The sequence below is a fragment of the Ostrea edulis genome, chromosome 1, assembly GCF_947568905.1.
Source record: "Ostrea edulis chromosome 1, xbOstEdul1.1, whole genome shotgun sequence".
Taxonomy (NCBI): domain Eukaryota; kingdom Metazoa; phylum Mollusca; class Bivalvia; order Ostreida; family Ostreidae; genus Ostrea; species Ostrea edulis.
Window position 1 is genome coordinate 73,045,258 of NC_079164.1, and position 25,904 is coordinate 73,071,161.

Here is a 25,904-nt window from a genome sequence, read left to right on the forward strand (position 1 = left end):
GATATACATCTAGTGTATAATGTGACACTTTTAGTTTTGTGTTTGCACTCACTTTGAGCACAAGGAGGTTTAAGGAGCACTTTCTCTATAAGCCCTCCTCAGTTAAAATGATTTTTAACACTGTAAACTTTATATGATATATTTTAAAAACCTGACAAACATTCTTCAATGAAAGATTTAATCCATGTAACAAATAGGCAATGATTGAACATGAAAACAAATGTAACCTGTTAAAATACAGTACTTAACGGATCCAGCCCCCCCCCCCCCCCCCACACACACACACACCACACACACACACACACACAGATCCATTTTCTATAGAAATATGTCAGAAATACTAAAATATATATTTCTTATTTTGTCAGAACTCTATAGCTTCAGTGACCTTTGCCCCCGGATCCACTGGGGCTTCAAGACAGCCCAAGCCTCCCCCTCCCTGTTGTCTAGATCTGCCACCGGAATACAACCGACACTTTTATTTTAAAAGTGGACCTAATATCTGTAACCCACCCAGCGGTAAAAAGTGGACCTAATATCTGTAACACACCCAGCGGTAAAAAGTGGACCTAATATCTGCAACCCATCGAGCGGTTAAAAGTGGACCTAATATCTGTAACCCATTGAGCGGTGAAAAGTGGACCTAATATCTGCAACCCATCGAGCGGTTAAAAGTGGACCTAATATACATGTAACCCATCGAGCGGTAAAAGGCACAATAGTAATATTTCTATGACATGATTAATTCATTCCTAAAATCTGAATTCCTCATATCACGATGACTTTATTTACAGGGCATCGCCATCTAATATAAACAATTTATCCGACAAGATTTAAGGATAGCATTGCACAATATCCAATATTCTCAAAATAACTACAAGTAGGCCTATACATCGCACTAATGTCACGTCCACAAGAACAAATTCACAATTTTTCTAACATAAATGAATTTTTTTTTTTAATGATAATAGATTTAAAAACAAAAAACTACATATAGCTAGGCCATTATAGTAAGTTTCTCACGAGGAGCGATGCTCCAATATTAATGTAGGTAATTACTAACTGTGCCGCTATCATATGCAGTTGGTTCTGGAATGAACATAATTTGTTTCATCACTGAAAAATGAATTAAATATTGAATGGAATTCAATTCCAATTTCAATCCAACAACACACCCAGTGAGTCCATTGGATAAAGCTATGTAACATAAAACCAGCCACGTCATTGAGGAATAATGAAAATAAAATAAATGAATTTTTCTTTTATATCTAACACTAATATCATGCAGCAATTGTAGATTTTTAAAAGGACATTTAACGAAAATGATCTCTTTTTGCCATTTTGGGCTCTTCAGTCTACCCCCCCCCCCCTCCCACCACCACTTTTAAGGGAGGGGGGGGGGGATACTAACTTGGGCTCCCCCTTTTGAAAATCTGGATCCGCCCCTGTGATATATATCACATGCACAATGTGTGTCTATCAATATTACTCAATAAGTCGTAAAGAAAGCTAATAGAAAACAGAGAGTCACACCGTAAAAGGAAGCCTTCATAAATATGTCCAATGTTACTACATCTTGACTTGTGCATGTATTTTGTATGCGAAATATTAAAATTAATCGGGTTCGAACTACAATTACACGCACGGAAGACGATCGAAACATTTTCGCGATCATTTTGTGAAAGGGAGAATGCTGAGTTAGTAGAGTAAGTACTTATTACTTAGTATTGTTTTTCTCGCTAAATTAAAAATATAGAAATGGATACTGTCAGAATATTCTTCCATTGATGTAACTGACCTTACCATAACAAGGTAACTGTAATCGTTATCGTATATTGCAGGCTATTGTTAGTGCTAGCTAGTGTAGTATCCTCCCCCCAAATATAAACAGTGCGCATGATTAGATCATTATCTGTTAAATCCTTAAGGAAATATTTATTTATACAATGTACATCCTTTTACGTGTGATAACATTATACCTTTGGCATTTCCCCCCTTAGGCTATAGAGCTCTCGAGATTCAAGAATAAATTATTGTTTAGAGATTTCAAGGAAACAGATAATATAATACATGTACCTTTGTAAAACTTATTGCTTTCTACTTAGTCTCTCAATTTTGGGTGACGCAAGGTATTTTCAACCAATTGCAACTTGGAAAATAATAAGGAATAGTTATTTAGCAAGTTACGAGAAAACTATATTGGCACCAAGGTAATAGATTACAATTATACCTGTGCATAGTACTTTGAAAAACGTTTTTGAAAACTAGAAAATGTCTTTGAATCATGTTGCTCAATCATGATATGAAATTAAACAAATTACATTACACTGTCATTATCACAACACTACAATTAAACAGGTTGGGAACACTTCCCCTATGGCGAGTCTCGGAGATCTTCTCGCTGCTAAAACGCGATTATCCCTCTTTAGCGAGAAATAAACATTACCGTAAACAGGTGTTTTGGTGTCTTGATTGAAAATAATGGCAAATTTTGTGCAATGCTGAATAAGTGCGACACACACTCGGCATGACATACATTGTCTCTGTAAAATTTGCAACACAGTCAAGAAATTTCATATCAATGTTGCTGCATAAGAGGGAAGGAGGCTGAAACCCAATGCACATCCTGAGTTTTTTTTGTTTTGATTAATATATTTGCAGAAGTATTGGACATTTTAGCACATTTTCTTCTTTTCCTGTGAAACACAAAGAGATGTGTTTTTCTTGGTTGTACAGGATATATTTACTCTCACTATAGAGGGATAATCGCATTTTTGCAAGAATATCTCGCTGTAGGGGAAGTGTTCCCAACCTGTTAAAATGTGTCACTAGATAAATTTTAAAAACATTGGGGACAGTGGTATGCAAAAATTATTTATTTGAATATTTCTTGTACTTGCTAAAATTTCAGTATATATTAAATCATATGGGGGTTCTTGATATTGTTGGGAGTTATGAGGATAGAAAAGTTACCTTTCCTAAAAATCAGTAAAAATTGGATTAATTCATCTTTAAGAATGTTAATCTTTCGTTGATATTCAGAAGGAGATGTTATATTTTAGTATTATATATTTCTGATAGCCATGTTGTCACTTTTTTTGGGAGTCACCAAGTGACGAGCAGTAAGACGTGCCTGTCCTGCAAGGGAGATGGGGGTATGGGGAGTTTGCTGATGTTTTCAAAACATAGATTCTTATTAATTAAGGAAATAAATTCCATATTTCTCAAAATCTGATATGGTTTTGTTAAGTTTGATAACATTTGCAAGCAATTCTGGTGTTTCTTTTTTTGTATTATACAGGCTGCTTGGGTATAAGGTTACAGAGGCTCAGCAGCCAGAGTGTTATTAATGCATGTCTTTTGTAAGTGTGTATTCAATATGTCACATTTAAACACATATCTCTTATTACAGTTCTCAACAGAAACACCAGAGTTACTTATATTTTTTTTTTTTATCTTTCATTGTCAAAATACTGTAGCTGAGGCTAGATTAAATTTAGCTGGGTCACACTGATTTCGCTTTGTCCTCATATTAATGTCTCCCTATTGATTTTTAAAGGATAGATATGTTAAGAAGTTGCTAGTATTTATAGTATAATTTGATAAATCTGACAGTGATTTATAGAAGTGAAGATACACTCAAAGACTAATGTTAACTTTCTGTGTATTTATAAAAGGTTGAGGTTAAAGGAATATGCCCAATAACTATATGTAAAGCAGGGAATTTCAGGAGGAGTTAATCTGAAAATGACATTCAAATACCCCACATTTTGAGATAGTAACTCCTTAGTTTAGATGATAAACCGTGTGGGAGTATTTTAAATTCTTTGAGGACAGATCCAGTGACTAAACAGTCTATTTGCTTTTGAATTAAACTGCTGGTTTTATATTTTTCCTTGTTCAATATTTGCGACATCAGATAAGATTTTCTGCTGGAGCTGATTTGGTTTTAGTTTGTTTAATGCTTATTCACTCCTACAAGTACATTGATGAATGAAAGGTTGTCTTAACTGTATATCATATGATATAGAAAATCCTAGATACATGTACATCAATCTGCTTAATTTGGTGGGAATCATATTGTTTTAGGTGTGTGTACAACAAATGGAAAATATTGTGTCACAATGAAACTTGTAAGCATATTTTGTATCAAGCAATGCATATGAATATCAAAACATGGGAAATTTTGTTGCTATGAATCATGAATGTCATTGTAATCAAGGAAACAACATCAAAAGATTTTTTGTTTTAAATTTCAATGTATTAATTGACATGATTTAGGCCAGGCCAATTTATTTTTAGAAATCAAATGATTCAGAATTATGTGTTTACACAGTGTCTATTCTATCTACATGTGACTTTATCATAAATTGATTTTTTTCATTTACAGGTAATTTTTTTTTTTTTTTTTTTTTTTTGTGGATATGAAAAATCTACAAAATTACTATCACAATATAGATAGATATATAGATTGGTAGATGAATAGATATATAGGGAGATAGATTTACATTTTGAATGTTTTTGCCATTGATATCTTTACAATTGTAATCTATATATAGGCATTTCCCCGTGAGTGTGTTGCAGTTGTGAACAATGCATGTATGAATACAGATAAATATAGTATTAATTATATGTCTGTTAAATGGCTGGAAATTCTGACAGATCTTGAATGTAACTATAAAAAATAAATTTTGTTTTTGAAATATATGAAAGTATGAACTACATTGTTTCATGCCTGCATACTTTTTATGAAGCGCAGGGGTCGAAATTAACTTTTTCTACCACAGGCTAATTTTAGCCTGTGGGTAAAAAATCCACAGGCTAAAATGAAAACCTACAAGCTAAAATAAAAACAATGAAGCAGTGCTCTTTTTTCATGTTTTTTTTTAAAATCAATTACATGTATTTTCCCCATTATTATTCATTACTGAGCCTTGTGGGTCAACAGGCATCGTTTGGACAAGACACTAAGTTACGTAAGTCATGTTTAGGTCTCTTGATTATCGCACCTCTAATCCACAACCTATTTACCGCAGGTCCAATTTCATGTCACATCAGAGTTGTCACTGGTGATTTTTCAAAGCGCATCCGGGACTCATGGTTTTATAAGCAGCACGATCATGAGCCCCATGGACTTTTTTTGATAATCGTCTACGCGGTGAGCAGTGCACTCGTGTCATCACTACAACCCGACCTCAATATGACAATAAATTAATTTAGATAGGACATTCTCATGATTCCGATAAAAATAACTACCGGAAGACTTGGTAAAACATAGACTCCGACATTTTTTTTCTTTTTAGATAAATGAATAACAAAAACCTCATACTTAGAATTCAATTTAATCACCCCTATAGGTGAACAGGACTCGTGGCACATGTATTTTTCATCATAACGCGATGTCCGACCTCTAAAGCATTTGTTTGACTCCGAGTTTCTTAAAAATCGTAAAAGAAAAATCCGGATAGAAACGGTTGTTGAAATCGATCGTTCATGTAAGCGTTTCTATGATTCAGAGTGCAAGTTTAAGAAAAGCGAATGGCGCATTACCGTATAAAACGGATACGATACGATCATAGTTTGTAAATCACCACTCGCTAAAATTTTCGAGTGTCCACTATTTTTACTCGCTATTTTTCAAATGTACTCGCATTTTGCGAGTATTTCTCGCTAATTTCAAGCCCTGGAAGCGCTCATGCTTAATCTTTATTAAGGGATCAAATCACAAAAATTTTCAACTGCATAAAATACTATTTTAAATACAGTTTAACATTCTTTTCGTGGTTTCTGCATTTAGGGTGAAGACTTAGAAATTCGTCATTCTTGCTACAATTTATGAATTTTAAACAGTGATTGCTTACTTGTGTAGAATGTATTCAGGTGGGAGTGATGATTGATTTTTCTTATCACTCTGTGTACCAAGTGTGTTACCTGTTCATTTCAGAATGTCACAATTGAAGGTAATGCATTTCAGCTGAGACGACACTTATAATAACTCTATTCTTTTGTGCACAATTTTAAACCTGATGAAATGTGTACCTATATATTTACACAGATATGAAATCGACTATTTAAACTATTATCTGACCATATGTTTATGCACATTGTATATATGTAAATCATGAACAGGAAAGGTTCAAATGATGTTTTATTTAGTGCAGGGAGTCAAATTGCCTATATTGTAAAAGGGAGGGAACAAGGTCATGCACTAAATTCACTCCATCTCATAAATTTCATATCTTTCAAATCATTACGTTTATTAGACTTCTTTTTGAAAGTCATCTTGTTTCATTTTACATAGGCTTAATGCTAACTTATCGGGTTGATCATCTACTAAATTTAAATATTAAGGTCAGTGAGTAAAACAGTACTATATATATGTATTATGTGTATTCCTCTTTCACTTTCGTGAGTTATTCTCATCGTACAGTGGAGACTGACAATATTAGAAATTGTGGATTTTTGTGGTTTTTTCACCTGTAAGTTGTTCATTTTGTCCTTTTTAAAATATGACATGCTTGCAGATGAAGATATTTTTTTGAAGGGGGTAAGATAAAAATGTGGTTACTTTTAGTGTTTATACTATAGGCATGTATTAAGATTTTATTGATACAAACATTTTTATGACATTTGTTATATATATAATACACATGACTTGATTGATTATTTTTGCAGTATATATATACGCATCTGTCTCAATAACAGATGCATGTATGTAAAGATTTAAGTAACATGCAGCATGCATTACCAAGTATCCTAGCTGTGCTTAGTGTACGTGATATCAAAATTTATACAAAATGTGATGAAATCATGCAGATGAAACAAATATTGATAGGCTAATCAAGATAAAAATATGTAAATCAGATGTATTTACAGAGCATTTACTAAACATTTATAAAAAAGTTTTATTCAAAAATGATGTGCATAAGCATTAAATTGCTAAAAAATGACTCAGTCATCCATGGAAGTTGAATACACAAGGCATCATTTGTAAAATGTTTGATGGGATGTAATTTATCAAAGAAAGAAATCAGGCCAAATAAAGGGAGTATAATAAGACAGGTTCACACATTGTAAAGGTGTGGGTGTGTTGATAACGTCCCTCAAAGCATTCCGTGTAAGGTTGTTTGTCTCAAACTTTCCTTGTCAACGACATCAACAGATTGTTGGATAATGACAGGGTGTGCCTGGGTATAATATTTATAACGGGTAAGTTCTGCTGCTGTGTGTGTTATATATATACATTATATACTGTGCATTAATTAATTTGCATGCATTGTGTAGGACAATTTTCATTGTTTCAAATTGTCAAAGCTGGTACAATGACCAAGTTTTAACAATTTCGAAAGAAAGAAAAAGATTTGAAGAAGTAGTTTTAACATGATGTATATGGAATGAAGGAGTGTAATCGATATAAATTTGATTTTTTAACTTTTGTCGTTATTAAATGATTTGCCGTTTTGATGATTTTAAAATGATCCTGAAGAAGTTTTGCATTTAGTTATCATAGGGGCTAAATTGTGTTGTATACATTTTTGTCAGTCTGGTAAAAAAATTAATATTGATTTACAAAAAATGGATGTTGAATTGATATTTGAGAATGTGATATTCTTTTTTTTTTCTTTTTAACAATGTAATGTTAAAAAATTACCCTGAAGTAGCTACATGTCTATTATAATAGCGAAGCGATGCGACGAGCTCGCTCCAATGATTACGCAATTGAGTCACATGATTTGCTCTTCATCACCTGAAAAATGATGGGGACTAGCTATAGTACCCATAATGCCTCCGGAAAAATGTCGCCGTCACTGCGGTATACTTCATTGACAACCCCGTAGATAAAACAAATAAATAGTTTGGAAAGTACCACAAATGATTTTAAATTCCAAACAAGCTTTCCCATACCTTCGTACGTTTTGTTGTGGATAATATAATTGATTGGTTTGAGGTTTGAAAGAAAAAATATCGCAGCTAATGATGACGTCACAATGCACTGTTTACATCAACCGCGTTATATGAAATGCCTAAAGTTGTGTTGTAAGATGTCATGGGTCTTTGCTCATCTCAACGGTCACACCGTATACATATTAGGAAACTTGTGAGCATAGCATTATAGATTTGTATCAGTTTCTAAGTTACATATGTCAGCATCAGATATATATACATGTATATGGAAAAGGTAGCACTTGATTAGAAAGGTTTTAGAATTCAAAGAGAAGTCATAATCTGTACTAAAGCCTGAAGTAGAGGTTTGAAAACTTAGACAGAAATGCTGTGAAAAGTTGAGACCTGTTTGGTAGACATTGTAAAGTATTGGCTATAGTCTAGGGAAATGAATAGAAAGGTGATACAATAATTATGGATCTGCCACTGTAATTTGTTAGCAGATCAAATGGGAGGAATCAAATTTCTGTAAGCAATAAACACTGAGTCATAAGCCAAGGACTGGTAACATACGGCATAGTGTGGTGGTAATATACGACATAACACAACCTAATAGTGTGTATTTAGTATTTATCAATAATTGGTTCTGCTCAACCAAGTGTGAATTACGAATTAACTAGAATAATGAATGATGTAATTATCACATAATATCCAAACATATATTCTTTGTGGTCTGATACCATCTATTTTAACATCATATTAAACAATAGTGAGGGAAGGTAATTGCTAAAAGATGATTCTTAATTTGTGGCATCTTGCAAAATAGTGAGGAAAGCAACATGATGCTCACCAAAATCATGGGAAGGTATCTCATGAAATAAATCATATTTTCTCAACACATTCTGAACATTCCATGAACATGCAAATGCAACACTATTGCAGTAACTAGCTCTTGCAATTTTAAAGGCAAATTTACATGAGAGGATCCCAGAATAAATCATTGGGTGTTCTTTGTCCCTTTGATGCTCCATATCAATTGAATTGTTCATGTTTATGGTAAATTTATATTGCTGCTTTTTCCTGCTTATGTGTATTTAATGAGATTATGTGATCTCCTGTTATTGATGGTCAGTAAATTTCTATAATGGTGACAGCTTTTGCTGCAATTTGTGATAATTAATGTACATGGGATTACTCAATCATTTAGGAAGTTGCAAAGACAGAGAACATGAACAGTGGATGTAGAAACTTAATTTTGTATGTATAATTGTCTTTGGTAGTTCAACACTTTTAATTGATCATCAATTTCACTGTATTGATTAACAATCATTACTTTCCACTTGCTCTGCATTTTGTCCTGTCCAATGTCCCTTTAACCACAATGCAATGTTTTGTTGTTATCTGTCCTTGAACCTTGCTCCTAGCTGCTGTAAGTGTTGACAAATGATGTGTCTGTGTGGGATTGATTGCCTTATAGTGGAGAGGTATCTGGTGAATTGCCTAATTAGAGATCATTTATTGGCGCCTTAGTAAGGACAGGAGGGCTGGCCATTTACACCTCCCTGGTATGACTGTCCGAATTGGACATTTATAATTCACTGACCAGCAATGAATGGAATTTATGTGATGATGGATTTAGATAATGTGTATTGTGTACAGGTCTATCTGTACATTTTTGTGGTATTTTGAAAAATGCCCCTGGACATGCTTGAGATCTTATTTACTTGTAAGCTGGATATATTCTTAAGTCTTATCTTAATCATAAATGGTGTGTATATATATATATATATATATATATATATATATATGTATATATATAATGCACTATAGATGGTGTACAAAACTGTTTTCTTTTAACAAAATTTGAAAGTTTCATTGTATTTCAAGTTAATTATAGACTATATAATCATAACAAATTAAATGTACTAATAAACTTTTTATACAATGATATACATACTGCAATATGTGTTATTGAATGCTGGATTTACAAAACTCTGAAAAAGTCATTGATTTATTGTTACATGTACTAGTAAACTGGTGAATATGTTTGGACTATTAAGTAATGTTTGATGGTATTGTTGTTACGTGTACTTGTCATGACTCTTTCTGAAAGTTTAGTAAATTAAAAAAAAAAATTAAATATTTCCAAAATCCAATACATTGTTACATTAATTTATATAAATATAAAATGAAGGTTTCCCCACGTGAGCATACGTATTGACCTAGTTGAAGTGTTTGTTGACTGTATAGTGACTAATGAACTTTGTGCTTGAGTTAATTTACGGTAACTGTATCCCATTGTATGACACTTGCACTAGTTTACTCATAGCTGTAATCATTATAAGTTTGTTTACAAATTATTATCTTATCAGAAATGAATATTTTAGAACAGGGACTTGGTGTATCTGATAAGTTTTGATTAATTCGTGTTATTTATATAAAATTCCATCACTAATATGTCATTTTTTAACTGTTGTCAATTAAAAGAAAAATTGTTCAGAGAGTAATTCAATTTTGCGAATAATTTGACACTAAATTGGAATGTTTTAAAAATCTCATTTGAAGTGTGGATGCCGACTTTTAAGCATGTACAGTATTTGAAATGTATGTTTTAATTTGCATTGAAAGTTTTCATATGATGTACGACGTAACTTATCATCATATATCTCAGAAATTTTTTTTTAAGAACAAGAGCTCTATGTATTTGCATGTATATGTGATGTTCAGAAACATTTATATTCTCTGTAAGTGTAGCTTAAATTCGACTGTGTACAGGCTAAGTGGGTATAAGAGCATTCAGCAGAAGGCATTCCGGGGAAGTTGACATATGTATTTACTTCAAAAACACTTGTTTTCTTGCTGAAAAATGTTCTCATTCACGCTGGATTATGAAATTCATATTTCTCTATTTTCTTCTTATGTGTCTTTAAACTTGAGAGGCTTCAATGTCTTTTGACCTACATTTAGATGACTTTCAAAATTGAAAGATGAATCTAAATTAGAATCAGAAATGTAGGTCAGAAGTTCATGTCAGTTTATGCCTATGGATAAATGTCTGTGTAATAAGATCTTCAGATCCTGACTTTTATATTTTTCCTTTTCTCCAGATGAAGCGTTGAGATGAAGGTGCTGTATTAGGATGGATATATTAATCACACACTTGCATAGACAATGCAGAGCTATGGAAGGCAGAGGACTGATCAATGAATGCATATGACAGCAATGCATGTCCACAGTGGCGACATTATTGACTAAAAAAGGTAACTGTACAATTTAATTTTCCCTGGAGGATAGACAAAGAAGATGGGAGCCATCAATAGTTGCTGCATCCCTAGGCACCTGGACTCTGATAATTCGAGCACTAAAAGAATAAAGGGGCATAAGCGGAACTTGAGTGCCGCATTTAACATGTCCGCAGTGCTGGAAGGTGACCTAGGCCAAAATCTGTTGAATATTAATTATGCCACAGCAGAAGAATTAATGACCTTGCCAGGCATCAACAGAAGCACAGCGCAAGAGATCATTGAGTATCGGAGGAAAATTGGCGGATTTAAGAAAATCGAGGATGTGGCTTTAGTTTCGGGTGTTGGCGCTGTGAAATTGAGTTTAATTCGGGATGAGATTACGCTTTCCATGAAACGACAGGGTAGTACTGGACCATCAACAGAAGAAAATTCTCCGACGGGTAGCCGGTCGGACATTTCATTCAAAAGTGAGACGTCTAGAAAATCAAATGGAAAAATCAACTTGAACTCAGCAAATGTGTTTCAATTGATGAAAGTGAAAGGGATTGGACAAGTTCTTGCAGAAAATATAGTAACATATCGAGATAAGAAAGGTCGATTTAAGACTCTGGAAGATTTAATTAAAGTTAAAGGAATAGGTCCAAATTTACTCAATGCAATACGAAATCAATTGTCTCTGGATGAGACAGAAAGCTCAAACAATACTCAGCCCAATGGTTATGTGCCAGCTGATGGTGAAAGCAGTGGAAATACTCCTGTTCCTCCAAAAACCTCAAATAATGGTCATGCTCATAATAATTGTAGAATATTATCAACCTCAACGGAAAATATGTTAGACATATTAGAACCTATTATTAAATCAGGTTCTAGACCGAAAGTGATTCCATTCAATTTTAAGCACAAGAACCGTTCTGTGGTGAGGTTAGCCTCTTGGAATGTGGAAAGATTTGATGAAGAGAAGGCCAACAACATTGGAGTCCGTGAGGTCATCTGTATGACTATCCTAGAAAATGGGTAAGTGAAAAATAATTCTCCAGGTCAGTGCCTTAGCTAGACATTATGTCTCTTCTGATTGCATATAGCTTCCATTCCTACCTTCCCAACAGAAAGATGAAAGAATCTTTTGTTTTCACTAGTTACAAACACTTTAAATCATAAACATGTATGTATTCATTTTATTAACGAAGAATGAATGATTGAACTACATGTACATATGTATTTTTGATCATTAAATGTTTTTCTTTTAAAGAAGGACTACAAGCATATACATGTATTCTATATATATCATTACATGATCGCTATTTAAAGTACATCAAGTACTATTCTTTGAAGTTTGAACCATCAACGCTACTTACTGATATATTTTTTCTTTGCCAATATGAATTGGCTATAGTGACTCAGAATATATTTACTTCATTTGAACATACATGTCTATGATATTTACTTCATTTGAAACATACATGTCCATACAGCAATGATACCATTAATGATTTTTTGGAATACTCAATCGCTAATGGAGCATGGAAGTGAAACATGACTCATATGAGCTGAAGATTAAAGCATCACACTTGTGCACCTACAGCTTTAATAGACATTACCAGTAATCATGGTAATGGCTGCATGCCATGGATGCTTCAGACATTGCCAGTATACTGTTATGATATTGTGACCTATTTCTGAGACAGCTTTAATTAACTTGCTCATTAACCTTGCATCCTTTGGATTATGATGTTATACTGATGTTGAACCAAATTCTATGCCCATAATTAGATGACCATGTATTTGGAGTATTTTTACATATACAGACAGATAGATATTTATCCATCCTTTCCTTGTGCCATACATTTGTAATTAATTTTCTGATATACATGTTGCATTTTCTTGTTCACATGATGAATGACATACAAAGTACATGGTCCAATAGAAATTTACCATTTATCACTATACTGATTGCTTAGATTGGTGAGACACACAGTACCTTCAATCATTATACACATAAGAGAAAAAAATCCTCATATTTTGAGCCCTATTAAAGCTGTTACACAGAAAAATAATGATAATTGAATCAAACTGTTAGAAAGATCGATGGAAATTATATGATGTTTTATAAGCAGTAATTTAGGAAGTGCTCTATTCTGTGTAGTTACATGGCGTCCTCTGGAGGCTGTTATGTTGAATACATCAATATGTTAATTACGGTATCGTCTTTTTAACATAATAATGTCAATCCCTGGGTTCCATTTCTAATCTGTTTGACCTTGTCAAACCTAAGATGTTTGAAATACTAGCGACTGAACCATTGCATTGAAAAGCACCATCATGAGATATGACCTTAAAAAAACACGAAAAAATCCTTTGTCATGGTAGACATTTGGGCACAATAAAGAACGTTAATTGTGACATGTCCCTTCATGAGAGAAAAAATAAAAACAACAAATAAATCATTCTCATTAGACTCGGTTAAAGCACAAACAAGCCAATGAAAAAGGAGTACATACACAGAATTGCTATAGACACTGGGTTATAATTACTACTTAGAACAATACACATCTCTACCACTGTCCCAGTCAACATATATACACAATTTATGTAATTTTGAATGATACTGATTTATGTATTGGAATTCATTTAGATTATATTACTCTATCCTAGGTTTGGTATTGTTGCATTCCAAGAATTAGCAGATGAAAATGGTCTTCAAAAGGTACGCATATCAATTTATTTTGATATATTGCATTATGATATAATAATTTCTATGTTATACTTGAATATATAACCATGTTAGGTGCAGTGAGTCCTTCCTTTCTTGTCCAATGTAATTTTGTCCTGTTTCAATTTCTGTTAACTGTCTTTTGGTTTTCTTTCCTTATGTATGTATCATCTCCTTATGCCCTGTTTGGGCTCTGAATTAGAAATAAAATCTATTATGAATTAGATATGAATCTACTATGAATTAGAAATGAATCTACTATGAAATAGAAATAAAAACTATTATGAAATAGAAATAAAATCTATTATGAAATAGAAATAAAATCTTTTACGAATTAGAAATAGAATATACTATGAAATAGAAATAAAATCTATTATGAAATAGAAATAAAATCTATTATGAAATAGAAATAAAATCTATTACGAATTAGAAATAAAATTTATTCTATAGCAAAACATGTTAAATGACAAAGTAGCTTTCATTCCCCGCAAAGATGAAAATAACAAATAAATTAATTCATTGGATAAGCAATGTAGGATGTATCGGATACATGTTTTACTGTTCACGTGAATTTAACATGTTTAAAATGCTCGCTCAGTTTGTTTTAAAGTCAACAAGATACATTCACTGTACAACACTTCGAGAGCTGAATTCTGTTACTTGTAACTGATGTAAGGCTCTCAATGTCTCTATGTGAGGTAAAATAACTGTTCAGTTTCTCTAAATTTTGATTTGTAATTAAAAAATTATTATGGAAGAGAAGTGACTGAAAAGGTTGCTCAGAATCATGCAGTGACACAGTTAATTTTGTGTACAAGTGCATGGCCTCACAAAACAGACAGGTTATCCTCATGTGTTTTGATGTAGGTCAGTTTTTAAGCATTGCTCTATAGCCTTGATTGACTTGGGTGAATGGGACTGAAGTGTGTTCATTGCAGTGTCAGATGGATATGATGTTGATGAAGCTATGACTGCAGGGAGCATTGCAGGCTAGCTCTACAATAATAAAGATTCACTATCGATTTACTAGTAAAAGTTTTCTTGTATGATCACTTTGACACATTTTGTGAAATCAATATGTATACTAAATTAAATCTATTGGGTGTGTTAATTTTGTTGTGTTGTACAAATTCTAGTCTGGTCAGATAAATGATCATTGTTTCGGCCAGTGTTCAGCATTAAGAAAATACAGATATAATTATTTATCCAGGCCATGACCTGGTGAATAAAGGGACATTAGAGCTTATGCCTTACACAAAAGGTAGTGTATATTGCCAAGGTTATATGGACATAAAAAGGGTCAACAGATCAAGGTGATTCAATCAAGTGTTGCATCAGAAATATACATGAATGTGCTCTAGAAAACCTACACATACATTAGGAAGTCTTGTTTCATTGAGGACATATTTTGTTGTCATATCAATAGGCAAAATGATATGTTGTGCGAGTCAAATTACAAACATCATGAACTTTCAGATATTGAATTTCAGCCACTGTTTTAGAATTACAGACTAGGGTATATCACTTTTCACCCATCGAAACCAAAAGTTGGATAAATGGTATCTTCTCATATTTACATCATAGCATCTGCAAACAAAGTGTGGGTGCTTACGTGAAGAATTCTGCATGTCTATTTATCCGTCTGTCTGTCTGCACAATTAATTTTAGTAAAATAAATGTGTGGACAATTAAACTTTGTAACAATTAGCAACAATAGATGATGTTCATATTTGATACAAAAATTGTTGATGACCCAAGGGGTGTCATGACCATGTGAAAAAGCTGTGTAGACAAGTAGCACACTTAATTCTGATAAAATCTGGTCGAATCGAAGCAAGCTGGGTATACCCGACAACACACTTAAAGAATCAAGTGACCCGTCTACAGTACAATAATGAAAATGTTGACCTTCTATTGTATAAACATTTAATATTTGGCATAGAAATGAATAGCACATTTACAAGTCATGTTTATTTCACCAGTGTACCTAGATTAAAGATATTATGTCTTAGGATAAGCCACTTTCAATAATACTGTCTCCAAAGACGCCAGCTTGAAGCCACCTTCTCCTATTAAAATTTTACGGCCCAGTTGGCCTACCTGGCAGGATGCGTGTGCAATTCCAGCTCACAAACGTGTCATCGGTCATCGCCGATTAAGCCGAGTGCATTGGATCGTTAGAATCAAGTATGATATTAATGGTAACTGGGCCATATAGTGTGTTTGTCTTTCTTGCTGTCTTATGCAATCATGTTCAAAGCATAACTTTGTAACCAAGCAACTCGACATCTGGATTGACATGACCCTAACTGTCAGTCATTAGGGCAAGGTCAAGGTCACTCTGAAATCAAATCTAAAATTTTATGTCCAGTGGCCATAAATTTATAACACAGCAACACTAGATATGTATCCTTGACACAAAGATTGCTTCAGACTGTAGGGTGTGTCATGACTATAAGGTCAATTGGTCAATTCAAGGTAGATGAAATTTGTTTCCAGCCTTTCCCTGGGTAAGAAGGCAACAATTGGTGTTCTTACTGTACTAAACAAAGGTTGTTTATGATCTGAGAGTGCCATGACCTGACACCAAGTTATTTGCATAAAAATGAAGGTCACAAGGATTTCGCACTGAAATCAAAATCTGGGGGAAAACAATAAATGTACATTTAAGAGATTATTGAAAATACCAATACATTTAAAAATTATAATCTGTAATTTTTTTTTGTGACCAGATTTGTGATGAGCTGAACAGTCCCTCAATTCCACATGTCAAGAGATGGACAGGAAAGAGAGGGGCCTGGAAGTGTGTAGTTTCCAAGGCAACAGGAAGAATGTACAGGGTATGTCCTTATGCTAAGATATTGTAGATGTAATGAGAAGGTTTTTCAACTTGCAATATGTGTAAAAAAAAGTAGGAAATTCAAATAATCTTTTGAAGTAAGGAAATTTTAACTCCAACCTGCGTGTGTTGTATGGTTTGTCGGGTATAGCCCTCGGAAACATTTATTGAAGAATAACTGATAATCCAGTAAAGTACATAGGGCTATTGAAATCAGCTAGTACCCTGGTCTGTAAGGGGGCAGATATGTTGATTAATACCTGTACATTGCATGATGGATTTTTTTTATGGATGACAAAAATGCATAAAAAATGAAAGTGCCAAAATTTCTATTCGTGTAAATGATGCACTTGTTAGATAAAAATGCACAGAAAATGAAGCGCAACAATTTCAAACTACGTGTACTGTTTAAAAGAAAAATCCACAAAATTTTTCTGACACCAAAATTATATGATATACGATTTTAATTGTGAACTTAAACATGTTACATGATACATACTTTATCAGGTCTCGATTGCTCGAAAAGAACTTATGTAAAAACTAGGACTTAAGTCAGAGATTTTACTCAAAATTTGGCTGCTCAAAAAACTCAAACTTAGTTGTGTTTTTACTATTGGTTACAGAGTATGGAATACAATGGATTTCTGTATGATACATCACAAGGAATAGCCCTTTCTAGTTCTGCTGTTTTAGAGAAGCCAAACAAATCCACCAAAGATTTTGTTCGCAGACCTTTCATCGGAATATTCAAGGTATGTAATTACACTGTACTAGGACACCGAATCAAGATTCTTTGTCTCAATGCATTTGCATACTTATACAGTTTCACTATATGCTTCCAATAATGAAGAGGGGGGTGTATAATTTTGATTTTACCTTTGCACCATACAAGTCATAACCATATCTGAAAAAAAAAAACCCACTGAACTGAATAAGAACCAAAGGTAAAATTGGAGAATCTCCTATCAGTTTATAGTTCATCTGAACTTTTCTGGTTAATACTTGTCTGTTTTATGTCTTTGTCATAAACATTTCACAATAGATATTCTTTAGAACTACTGGGCCAATTTCAGCCAAACTTGGTACAGAGAAGACTTGGGTGAAGGGGGTTCAAATTTGTTTTGCAGATTCAAATTTATTGAAATTTTTAAGTAGATTATAGTTCTGGGTCTGTTTTAGTTATGCATGTTTGTCAGATCTCAGTTCTTGCACTTTTTAAAGGAAGTGCAGTTTGTCACCCCCCCCCCCCCCCCACCCACACACACACACACACATTTCTATAAGTATCAGTGATCCCTGGTTACATGTTGTGTGTCTTTCCATCATTCTCATTCCATATCAAGGCAGGTTATATACACAATGGACTGTTAATATGACCTGGAAGACATTTTCTATTTGCTTTACTATTTTTTGACAGGTGAAGAGGTTTGACTGTGTGATGGCCAGTGTCCATCTGAAGGCCACCGGACTAGATAATGAAGACTTAGATCGACTCCAAGCTGAGATAGACAAGGTGCCTAAGGTTGTCAGTGCAATAGAGGAACATTATCCAGGTATTTAATAAACTCATGTGACAGCACTCCCATAAATACAATGGAAATCTTCCTGCATTGTTTATCATTCAATTAATTATATTGCTTCAGTATATGATAAGAGGGTCGATAACAATTCTGTGTGTTATCATTTATAGTGACTGACAAAATTATAGATAAAAGCACACAAATGAGCTTTTGGCTTTTCCCATAATTCAGTATTCTAATTTGTACTAAAGTCACAGAAGACTGTACGTAACATATTTAGAAGTCTAGAGGTTATTACAGTATCATTTGTTATTACAATGTAAGGAAGGAATTTTCCTTATACATGTATAATATTATCTAGTTATATAATGCAGAAATAGATTTCATTTTTGAAAATACATGAGGGCATGAACTGCAACGCTTCACACCTACATACTTTTCGCGAGTGCTAACACGCTTCATGAAGTTTGCTGGCGTGAAGTGTCACAGTTGAGCGCTTCATGAAGTATGCTGGCATGAAGTGTCACAATTGAACGCTTCATGAAGTATGCTGGTGTGAAGTCACAGTTCATGCCTTTATATTTATATTACAAATCGCATTTTCCTCTATGAACCAACCAATTTCAGCGCGCGACACAATCCGTTCACATCGACTATGAACGGATTATGAACTAGCTTAAAGCACGCGACTGAGACAGCGTACAATGATTTGAAAAAATACAACATGTGTTGCAAAGATCTCGCAAGTCACACCTTTGGATTAAGATTGTAAACTTACGTGGATTATCATCCCAATCTTGCGGTCTCCTACGTCCAAAATACAGTGCACCTTGCAATGTTGATAAAATGGTGAGACGAAATGTGACGTCATGTCTATGTGTTGACGTACGTCACAATAACTACTGTGACAGAGGATAGGAGTTCGTTTTTATGCAACAAAATAGAATCAATGTAAACAAATGGTGTTTAGTAAATGAATATAAATATAAGACATCACTTTTGAGCTGTTCATGGTCAATATGAACAGATTTGGATTTGAGGCAAATTATCTGTGAATTGCTAGCGCGATTCACAGAATTTGCCTCAAATCCAAATCCGTTCATACTGACCATGAACAGCTCAAAAGTGATGTTCATTTCTTAAATGTATGTTAAAAAATTTCAAATTCATTTCTTCTATATGCATGTATATTCTACTTTCAATTCTTTCAGAATCATCAGCTGCTTAAATAGATGTACTATATTTATCAAGATTCATACATGCATTGTTCACAACTGCAACACATTCATGAGGAAATAGCTGTCATTATTATTGATAAAGTTATCAAATGCAAAAACATCGGGAAGGGAAATACTATGTGATAAATGTATTTACTTGGATAGCCTTTGATATCTTTACATATTGTAATGATAGCCATTTCCTCAGGAATGTGTTATAGTTGTGAAGAATTTGCGTATGAATCTTTATAAAATAGTACATCAATTTTAATGCCTGGGAATTTTGATAGAAATGAAAGTAGAATGTAAATATAAGAAATAAACTTCAGTTTTCAGTTTTGAAATTACATGAGGGTATGAATTGCAACACTTCACACCACCATACTTTTCATGAAGCGTGAACGTATAGCGTTTTTTTCCTGCGGGGTAATAAATGTGGCTTATTTTAGTGGTTAGATAGCTAGATAGCTTTCCGCCAAAATTTCACCCTCCAAATATGCAACTTCAATATTTGCAAGGGAGATAATACTTCCTTGTCAGCTAAAATTAGCATAACTTTGAGCTAGCAAAGCGCCAAATTTTAGACCTGCAGGAAAAAAATTAAACCACCACTGTATGGTATTCAGGCATGAATGGTATACTGGCATGAAATGTCACAGCTCATACCCTCATTTATTTTAAAAAAGGAAATTTATTTCTTGATTTTAGAGATCCAAGATGTAAACATTAAATGCCACGCATGTATATTGAAAAAAAATAGCAATTCCAATGATGTAGACAAGGAGAACTTTACATGGCTATTACAAAATTGACATTTTTGGTTTTATGAGGTTATGATAAGCTTTTGTAAAGAAGTAGTGTTTTGCTATTAAGTATAAGTCGCAGAAACTACAGTACTGTGAAAACTAATTTTTCATAAGTTCGTAAACTAAAGAATTTGTCAAAAATAGAAGCCTATAAAATACATGTAAGATATCCAATAGGAGCCTATAAAATACAAGTAAGATATCAAATAGGAGCCTATAAAATACAAGTAAGATATCGAATAGGAGCCTATAAAATACAAGTAAGATATCAAATAGGAGCCTATAAAATACAAGTAAGATATCGAATAGGAGCCTATAAAATACAAGTAAGATATCGAATAGGAGCCTATAAAATACATGTAAGATATCGAATAGGAGCTTATAAAATACATGTAAGATATCCAATAGGAGCCTATAAAATACATGTAAGATATCCATTAGAAGCCTATAAAATACATGTAAGATATCGAATAGGAGCCTATAAAATACATGTAAGATATCGAATAGGAGCCTATAAAATACATGTAAGATATCGAATAGGAGCCTATGAAATACATGCAAGATATTGAATAGGAGCCTATGAAATACATGCAAGATATTGAATAGGAGCCTATAAAATACATGTAAGATATCCAATAGGAGCCTATAAAATACATGCAAGATATCGAATAGGAGCCTATGAAATACATGCAAGATATTGAATAGGAGCCTATAAAATACATGTAAGATATCCAATAGGAGCCTATGAAATACATGCAAGATATTGAATAGGAGCCTATAAAATACATATAAAATATCCAATAGGAGCCTATAAAATACATGTAAGATATCCATTAGAAACCTATAAAATACATATAAGATATCCAATAGGAGCCTATGAAATACATGAAAGATATCCATTAAAAGCCTATAAAATACATGTAAGATATCCAATACGGTACTACCTGTCTAGCAATATGACTTGTTCTGGGAGAACATTTTGACAGAGTAGTGGATTACACTGTTTAAAGAAGCAGGGAAAGAAGACAGTTAGGAATTATAATTAGAGTCATGCAGTGAGATGGATTACATAGTGTCAGATTAGAGAGTTTTTATATTATGATGCTGAAGAATCAAGTTCCCTCAGTGTTTTACTGCATAGTTGTGACCTCTGGTAAAGATACCATGTGTTGTAGAGAGAAGTGGTAATGTTCAAGTAAACCATCCATTGGAGTCAGATTGAATTTAAACTGTAATTCTGTGGATGAATTACGGTAGTTTTTGCGTGTATTTATGTATTAGTCAATATGCTGGGTTTCTTTCTCTTGAATTTATGTACACAACATTGTATTTTCTTCCAGGAGAAAAAGATATCATATTTTTGGGAGACTTCAACTTAGAACCTGATCAAACTGGTGAGTTAATGTTAATCTCTCTCTATCTCTCTCTCTCTCTCTGCCTCTCTTATCTTTTCATACTGTACTATTATGTTTTATACATGCAATACATACCAGTGTTACAGAAATTTGTCTATCAAAGTACATGTAAATCAATCTTATTCAAGCTCAAGATATCAAAAGAAAGTTAACTGTTAGGATGTTCCATCAGTGTACATTATTTCTATTTATTGAATTACCGGCCTGGGCTTGGATATGTTGCAATCCCACTGTGTATTTTCTCATTGTTTTATTTGCTCTAGATTTCGATTGTTTGCGGGAGAGGGGCTACATGAATACGATACCTCTTGGAGCTTTTACAAATATCAGCAATAAAAATATGAAAGGCAGCCGTACATATGATCACATCTGGTTGACAAAGGAAACGAGGAATGTAGCATCTGGTAACGTTTTTTTTTCTTTCTTTTTTTATTTTGCTGTTGCACATTTTGCATCAATATTGTTGTTTGGAAAACTTTAAAATGAGCTGTATTTTCATGTCCCTCAGGATCATAGATATAGAACATATTTTTGGGGTATGTGTATTTGACTTAACTTTAACCAAGCTCATACATATATATGCAATGTATTTCATTTTCAGTTGAATTGTCATTGTTTTGGTCAAGGTTATTCATCAAGGATAGAGGTCAAATTTACTGCTATAGGAATTAGTCAAAGTTAAAGGTCAAATTTACTGTTAAAAATACCATGGATATGTCGAAGTGATTCGGAAGTCCCAACCACTTATTCGTTAAGTATTTTACCTTCAATATCTCTGTATGAGTGAAAAATTCTTGAGAGAGACGTTAAACAAAATACAATCAATCAATCAACCTTTGATATCTCGAATCCTCAGTCTCACCGAGTCCGAGATAAGGATGTTTGACTGTGTATGTATATTCGCACGACAGAAATGTCTAGAGAGTGGACATAGAATCGAGCTGACTGTTACACACACACACACCCCAGTAACTGGGAATACTGCAGTAAATTAAGACCAAAACTGGATAGCGAGTGAGTGAAGTGTGGTTTTAAAAAACGCCGAGTTCACATTTTGATGTAAGTTTAATTTTGACAGGTAATTCTGGAGTTGTGAGAGAGGGTTTGACCAATCCCTTAATCCCCAATGGCTGGAGCTGGGGAGGGGTGGTTAGTGACCACTGTCCAGTGTGGGTAGAGCTTTACACAGGCAAAGACTTGGACAAAGCTGACTTAAGCATCGGAGCAGAGGCCATCAAATTCACCCTGGGAACTGAGGGTTGATGGGAACGACTATTCATTTAATGCTGAGTTTCACATTGATATAAAAAGGACTGTTCACTATATCCTGTTATGTTTGATACAGTTTAATTTTGTACTGGCATACTATTAATTCTGCCACACATTGAAATTTGGTTCATACTTGTACATTTGTATTGCAGTATATATTTTACATGGTTTGGTTTAATTATTTTCTTTTTTAATGCTTGGAGATTGTGTTCCAGTTTTTAGATATAAAAAATACTTTGAATTACCTTGTTGAGTTAATCTTATATATATGAATGCTTGTTAATTTTTTTTTTATATTATCATGCTCTCAAGATAAAAAAAACGAAACAAAGGTGCATATTGTATTTGGTCTTTCTGTCTTTTTTTCTGTAGTCTTTAATATTGCCAAGGTCATTCATGAAGGTGGGGTCAAATTTTTGTCTGTCTGCAACTTGGTCATAGCTTTTTGAACTAAACAAGATAGACTTGGCATGCTTGGTTAGCAAAAATGTCAAGGTCATTGCTATGTGGTTGCTAAGGATCCTGGACCCAGTTGCATGACGGTTAGTTAACTTTAACAGATAGTTAACTTCCCATTAACTCTTACATTTACATAGCATGAACTAGACGTTAACTATCAGTTAAACTTAACTCATCTTCGTGCAACTGGGCCCAGGTCATTTGTCTAGGTCATGGTCAAAACTCATCATATTTTATTGCTGCCAAGCTCTTTGTTGGGGGCATTGTGTTAACAAGCACATGTTTGAAAATAAATTTGATGAACAAGATTTGTGAAAGAATTGATAGAGGTAGACATCTTTGATATTGGCATTTAATCACATTATTTTAATTGTGTCATGTTTTAAAAGTTCCTTATATTTTGTAATGTATTTATGTAATGGTCAGTGCTCTTATCGAGAAATAGGTTTATTTCAGAGTTAAACTATTTCATTATTCTGAAATTTATTTATTAAGAGCCAGAACTACATTGTATTAAATGATTATATAACACATACATGTATACAGTTTTATACTTGCATTATGATTATCTGAGTATTTTCTTGTATGGATTTCATAAGAGAAAATTCAGAGGGGGCACCCATAATGCTTTGTTAAAATGGATACCAAGCTACATGTACATGTCTTGATGATGTTTATGTGTTTTATTATCTACCAAATACGGAGTTATTTCAACAGGCAATGCAATTTGTTGTATTTTTGATTATCTTAATGATGATTTATAGCATACAGTACTTTGTAGAACAATGCAGTGACCTAATATCCCATTTATGTGCCAAAGTAATCAGTTCTAATTAAAATTTCATTTTTCATTTTCATGTCATTATTGATCTTTGTACTAAAAGAAAAAAAGCTGATGTAGCCAATTCATGAAATGTATATTTAGTCATGACGATGTAGCACAAAAATATTCTCAACTAAGTTTAGTAACATTGTTTGTTTATAGTGCAATCAAATGTCTCTCCCGACTATCAACATGTGAAACATGACTTTATAAAGATTAAGTGCATACTCATGTTGTGATATGAACAATGCGTAGTGCATGTGCTATGTTTCCAAAATATATTTATTCTATTTTTTTCATATGAAAATACCTTGGTGTGTTGTTTGAAGAGATATTTTGCAATAATTTTCAGTACAGACTTCATATGTGTACAAAATATGTATGTGTTCGTTGGAAATGATTTTAATCATATGTGAATAAATGCTCAAAATTTGCATTATATATTAAACGATAGTGACTTCCCTTTACATGTAATAATGCCAGCTTTTTTCATAGCACTCTCTTGCATGAACAAAAATTCTCTGAAATTTGAGTTTGCCTCAAGCAGATGTTTTATTTGGTCATAGAAAATTTTGAGTATGTCATTACTTTGTTGGGTTAGAAATATAGTTTTTACATGCCATTTAAATTTTACGAAAATGACAACTTGCCAGTATGTAAACCCGTGTTCAGAAATTCTCTGGTAATGTTTGTACTCGTTATGAAGGATACCATATCACGGCCAGTCTGTTGTGAAAGAGTGGATCAATTAATGAATGTTTAAATATGATATCAATAATAAATATTCAATGATGAATGTTGTATTTCTTGTCATTTACAATAGAGATGTCCAAAAGCATGAGCGGTTCAAACAAGAACTAATGGCCATTTAATTTGTTGAGTATACTTTGAACAGGAGTATGGGAAACTGTACATAATACGTCCATGACAAGCTTATACAGAGTGGGTTTTTTTTTCAAGCTATGATTTGTAGAACTTTGCTTCAGGTAGTATCAGCCTATCATCAGGCTGTGGCATACTTTCTTTGCATAATATGAATAAAGGGTCTTGGCTTAAAAATTGTGACAGGAGGTAGCTGGACAACTAACCAAAAGTTCTGTGAGTAAACTATTTCCCCAAATATAAGTTCAAAAGCTTGTAAATAATATAAATATCAGAGAAAAATAAAAATAGTTGAGAATCAAAATCCTTGCATTATGCACATCTTCAAGTTATTTACAAATGCCTTAACTTTAAAGAAAAGGACAAAGTCTCTTTTCCTCAAAACTGACGAAGTTCAACAACCAATTTTCTCAAAAATTGACGAAAATCATAATCCTTGCTACATTTGTACATCTTCAATACCCATACATGTAAAACCAGATCCTCACTTGTAGAGTGGGAGGTGTTGGGCGTACAAATTATGTACCATCCATATAACATTCACTTTCAAGTAAAGGGGCGAATTTCCTGCAAGAGGTGGAAATGGATCAAAACTGCATCAAGACCACAATGAAATGAAAATGGTAACGGAAGACCCAAAACAGACGTACGTACAGACATAATACATTCCTTCTATAGATGGGCGTATTAAAACTAATGGCCAATCGATTTGTTGTGTTATAGTTTGTTAGTTGAAGTGTTCAGTCTGACTGAACAGTCGCCTTCATATTGCCCAACAAAAAAAACAAATAGAAAGGGCCATGAAATTAACAATTTTGGTAAAGGCCTCCTAGCC

The 25,904-nt window shown here is 33.4% G+C and overlaps 1 protein-coding gene across 7 annotated transcripts; it reads left to right on the forward strand.

Annotated features, from left to right (window-relative positions):
• Positions 1-1,616: 1,616 nt before the first annotated feature.
• On the forward strand, positions 1,617-24,983 carry LOC130053113 (endonuclease/exonuclease/phosphatase family domain-containing protein 1-like). 7 transcript variants are annotated; one of them, XM_056159705.1, is made up of 9 exons: positions 1,617-1,706; positions 10,992-12,143; positions 13,782-13,833; positions 16,572-16,679; positions 17,302-17,430; positions 18,096-18,231; positions 21,562-21,615; positions 21,900-22,040; positions 22,715-24,983. In XM_056159705.1, exons 2-9 carry the CDS (start codon positions 11,188-11,190, stop codon positions 22,897-22,899), a joined length of 1,761 nt encoding a protein of 586 aa, XP_056015680.1. In that variant the 5' UTR covers positions 1,617-1,706; positions 10,992-11,187; the 3' UTR covers positions 22,900-24,983. The 7 variants fall into 7 exon arrangements, with proteins under 7 accessions (XP_056015680.1, XP_056015694.1, XP_056015688.1 ...); XM_056159719.1 differs by lacking the exon at positions 1,617-1,706 and adding an exon at positions 6,360-6,479; XM_056159713.1 differs by lacking the exon at positions 1,617-1,706 and adding an exon at positions 6,407-6,547.
• Positions 24,984-25,904: the final 921 nt, after the last annotated feature.